The sequence below is a fragment of the Sprattus sprattus genome (genome assembly GCF_963457725.1).
Source record: "Sprattus sprattus genome assembly, chromosome: 21".
Lineage (NCBI taxonomy): Eukaryota > Metazoa > Chordata > Actinopteri > Clupeiformes > Clupeidae > Sprattus > Sprattus sprattus.
Genome location: NC_137919.1, coordinates 2,223,750 through 2,228,749, shown reverse-complemented (window position 1 = coordinate 2,228,749; position 5,000 = coordinate 2,223,750). Strand labels below are relative to the sequence as shown.

Sequence of the window (5,000 nt, the reverse complement as noted above, 5' to 3'; positions counted from 1 at the left end):
GTCCCGTTTCTGTTTTCAAAAAGCATCCAAAAACCCGCGAGCACCACTGAAACCGACACCCCTGTGAGAGCGAGCCAGCGAGCCAGCAGTCCCCGCCACCGGCGCGCGTCTGGAGACGAGACTAGAGCCGCACAGAGCACCGCGAGCGCCGCATGGGGTCTCCGGCGTCCCAGCGCGATCAGTGAGACTCCGCTGCCTGCGCGGAGGGGTTTCTGGTCTAGAGTTACACACAGTTACACACAGTTTATACACAGGGAGGGGGTTGATAGTGCACAAAGTTCACATTTTTCTCCTTTTGAGAGGCGATGTAGGAAATGGCCCGTGAATCTGGAAACAGCGCTTGCTTGCCCACCGAGTGTGTGTTGTACCAGCAGTTCGGAAGGTCATCCAATTTTTCCCAGAATGGTGTGAAATCTCCCAGAAAAAAACAAACAAAAAACTTTTCTCCTTGTATGAAACATCTCACTTTCCAAACATAATAAATAATAATTAAGTGTCCTCTATACAAATTAGGGGATACAAGCATATCCTGTGTGCATCTGTGTGTATCCCTTAACCCTTTCAAATAAGTTATGTTTTATGCGACCACTGAAATACGTGGGAACGGGGAAAGTGTAGATATCTTTGTTATCCGCGCTGATCGGCTGCGTGTTTGGGTTTGAAGTCTGAGCGCCCTGGAATGGGGAGCGCGCGCGCCAATAACCGGTGGGAGCCGCGGGCGGGAGCCTGCGCTGATAGGGAGGCGTGTCGCGCTGGAGCTGACAGCGTCTCGAGAGCGTATGGCGCACTGCCTCTCTCAGTCACTCAGTGTGCTCAGGCATTCAGCTCCCGCGTGTGGATAGACACCGCTCTGCTCTGCCACATCAACTGCACTGCAAAAGCACTGCTTCGCATCGCACGACCTCACTGTCACTTCACTGTAGCGGTAGAGACGTGAGAGGTTCCTTTTTTTGGGGGGGATTGTTTTTTCTTCTTGACTCTGTGGTGCAACAAGTTTACAGAAGCCACCTCAAGCCGCGAGGTCTGTCACAGTCTGCAGGGTTTCCCGGTGAACGGGAGCTCGCTCAGGTCCCTGATAGGCAAGCGTCCCTATTCCGTGAGGAGCAGCTCTCCCCCTCTCGCTTTGACATTGCTCTCGGTCCGGCGTCAGAGTCACCGAGGCAACCGAGTCCAAGTGTCACACGGCCAGTTACTCTTTCCCGGTGTTGCACGTGTATGACTGAGTGTGAGAAGATACGGTGAGGGACATGGCGAAGGAAGACCCAAAGTGCGCCTCGAGAATGGACAGTGAAGTGGGTGCCTGCAAGCGGCGTTACTGCTTCAGGACAGTCACAAATGTACTCTCGTTTGTTTTCTCAGCCCTGTCAGTGGCATTCTGTATCTTTTTGAGTATCCAAACCGCCGAGATTAATAACAGAGTTCTGGACTTGGAGACTGGGGATGGCGAGCGACTGTTTAACCGACCTCCCGGATTTCCCATGGACCGGTTTAATTCATTGATACAGGAGCGCGTGGATGAAGTGCTCTCCCAGGTAAGAGCTTCACGTGCGCCTCATCAGATCAGAGTTGGGTCCTGTTAAACCTTTATCATTTATCCTGTTTCAACACTTTAAAAACCCTAAGTCGTAGAGCCTCAGCAAAAGAGCTCAGTAATGTATTAGTAGTTATTGGGTTAATATTACCCAGATACTGATTTGATTTTCTTTGACTGATTTGACAGCGTACCTATGAGAATATGGTGAAGATAAGGACTGCTCGCCAGACCTCACCTGAATGCAACTGCCCACCAGGTATGTGCTGACATGAACCCTATCTCTCAGTGTGCCAGCAGTGTCGTGTTTGACTTTATGCTTCTGGGTTTTAATGCTGTCGGATAACTAGGATTGCGCTGCGAGCAACACTGAGTGCAGTACTGCCTCGGTTCAAGTCCTTTAATTAAAGCGTTGTGTAGTACCCTCCACACCAGCCCCTTCCTCGCGCCCCATCGCGCGCGCACAGACAGGCTGGCGAACTGCTGACAAGGGGTTGTTGGGCGCAGCGGAATGTTCAATTGCGCGTGCAATCAATGAATGCTTTTGATCACGGCGGCGTGGGTGGAAATGGAAAGGGGTGTGTGTGTGTGTGTGTGTGTGTGTGTGTTCGGGGACCTCAGGCTGAGGGCAGCCACTGTCTTGTGTGTGTTTTAATAGGCAAGGCTGCTGGTGTTGTTGAAGCGAGGAAATCTGATGCATATTGTTCTCTGGCTCTCTAATCGCACTGTACACTCTGTGACCATGCAACCGCAAACAACGGTATTCACCATGTACTGTGTATGTTTGCTCCGGTGAAACGGGATCTTATAAACCCTTTAGCGAAGGAGTCCAGATCAATTAAACTCCTGGACCAGCGCGTCTAGTCCGTCTGTCCAAGGAGAGAGAGAGAGAGAGAGTGTGTGTGTGTGTGTGTGTGTGTGTGTGTGTGTGTGTGTGCAGTGGGTCTGTAACGGTGTGTTTCTGCGCGCGCCGAAGACATTTCCTCCCGTAGATAACGGCCTGTGCGCGTGTGTTGTTTGGCCGCACTTGGGTCGTTAAACATTCTGCACGTGGTTGTCTAAAGCAAGGGATTTAGCGGACGGAGGCTGCAAGGTGCGCACAGCCATCCGTCTTGGTTTTATACGCTGTGCGGCATTACTGTGTCAGGCGCTATTCCAGCGCGCCGCTAGTTGAAAAACGACTGTGAAGGATGCGGACAGCTGCTTGCCCGTCTGTTGCACATTGAAAGAGCGGTATTTAACTGCTATAGATAGACGCGCTGAGGAGTTTTTGTGACGGGTGGGCGCTGACCGTGCCAATACCGTGAACTACTGAAGTGAAACTGAAAAAAAAGAACAGAGCAAAATGCATGTCAGAGTTCATCCGCAGTACACGCACGCATCGTCGTAATTGTATATGGAACTGTTTACGCAGCGCAAACTTTGTTGTGTACAGAGTCGGACCCTAAAGTACAGAGCACAATAACCATAATAGTATGAAGATGGGCAATGAATTTAGACTGCACTGTAATCTTCATGATTTGTCTTATACATTGTAAAAATGTAAAAAACTCTGTTGCATCACGCATTAGCAGAGCGAATCACTGTCTTTCTTCAGGTCATGTATATTATTCCAGGCAGGGCTGAAAGACTCTGAAAGGCCTCTTCCATCTCTGTGAGAGATGCTTGGTGTTTGAGCCATCATAGACCTGTGTGGGCCTCTGGCTACAACATGTGGAGCTGGAGGCAGCAGGCATTCTGTGCACAGTTACTGCACTTTCCTGCATGGGATTGGGGTTGTGATGTGTGATGGAACACGATTCATCTTTAGTTAGGAAAGTGTTGCTCTCTTAATGGAGAGGAAACCACAGGGTGCCATTTGTATTCCATTTAGAGCAGGAAACCTATCTGGAAAATAATAATGGATAATCAGTTATTATTATTATTATTATTATTATTATTATTATTATAATAAACATCTATGCATATGAGAGATGGAGTAATACGGTATATTCTGATAAACACCAACAAACAAATAAGTAAACAACCAGCTAAACAAACAAACACAACAATGCTTAGTGATTGGTAATGAGTGTATGAGGATCTCTGAGCCTGGAGCGCTTGAGTGAGTTGAGTTTCCCTGGTTAGCGCTGGGAGCACTGGTGTGTGTGTGGAGCGCTGGGAGCACTGGTGTGTGTGGAACGTGTTGAGGAAGCACTGGCATGGCCTCAGAGAGGAGACCCAGAGAGGAGACGCAGGAGAGCCATGAGAGGATAGTAACGCCAGAGTCTGTTTCAAATATCTGGCATATTTACCGCCGCGGTTCTGGGGCTGGAGCTTCCCCTCAGGGGGTTCCTTTTCATGAAACACTAGCGCAGTAGAGACACTTCACACAGAAGCAACCGCACCAACACATAACCAACACTACTGCCACAAGGCAACACCAACACACACCAACACACACCAACACATAACCAACACTACTGCCACAAGGCAACACCAACACACACCAACACTACTGCCACAAGGCAACACCAACACACACCAACACACACCAACACACACCAACACACACCAACACACACCAACACATAACCAACACTGCTGCCACAAGGCAACACCAACACACACCAACACATAACCAGCACTACTGCCGCACAGCAACACCAACACCAACACACAAAGCTCTCTGTCTTTTCTCTCTCTCTCTCTCTCTCTCTCTCTCTCTTTCTCTCCTTCTCTCCTGCTCTGTCATTCTTTCTCTCTCTCTCCCTTTACTCCCTCCTTTTATGTGCCCATCCTCCCCATCACTACCCCTCCTTCCACTTGTCTCTCTCCCTCTTTCCCTTATCTATTCTCTCTCTCTCCCTCTTTCCCTTGTCTATTCTCTCTATCTCCCTCTTTCCCTTGTCTATTCTCTCTCTCTCCCTCTTTTCCTCGTCTATTCTCTCTTCTCCCTCTTTCAATATGCACTTGAGTTTTGAGTTTTATTAAAGTAAATAACACCATGGTGAGCCCCTCCTCTGATTCAAACCTCAGCCGCCTGGCTTCCTCCCTCCCCTCCTCCCTCCTCTTCTCCCTCCCTCCTCTTCTCCCTCCCTCCTCCCTCCTCTTCTCTTCTCCCTCCTCTTCTCTTCTCCCTCCTCTTCTCCCTCCTCTTCTCTTCTCTTCTCCCTCCCTCCTCTTCTCTTCTCCCTCCTCTTCTCTTCTCCCTCCCTCCTCCCTCCTCCTCCTCCTCGGTGTCCACAGAAGCTCGATGGGATCCAGACTGAGCGCCCTCCGTTCCTGAGGGTCCAGCCGTCAGTCAGGCACTCACGCTGGATCCATGGCTAGATAAATATATCCTCATTCAGGTGTGTGTGTGTGTGTGTGTGTGTGTGTGTGTGTGTGTGTGTGTGTGTGTGTGTGTGTCTGTGCTTCACTCCACTCACGCTGGATCCATGGCTAGATAAATATATCCTCATTCAGGTGTGTGTGTGTGTGTGTGTGT

General features: G+C 49.7%; 1 protein-coding gene across 1 annotated transcript in view; it reads left to right on the top strand.

Annotated features, from left to right (window-relative positions):
• Window positions 1-1,399: 1,399 nt before the first annotated feature.
• col25a1 (collagen type XXV alpha 1 chain) overlaps window positions 1,400-5,000 on the top strand; it is a gene marked incomplete at its 3' end in the record, with an annotated part of 249,224 nt that continues 245,623 nt past the window's right edge. Inside the window, exons 1-2 of the mRNA XM_080860200.1 lie at window positions 1,400-1,532; window positions 1,721-1,790. Of these exons, the coding sequence (XP_080716326.1) occupies window positions 1,479-1,532; window positions 1,721-1,790 (124 nt within the window). The 5' untranslated portion in view covers window positions 1,400-1,478. The remainder of the gene's footprint in view (window positions 1,533-1,720; window positions 1,791-5,000) is intronic.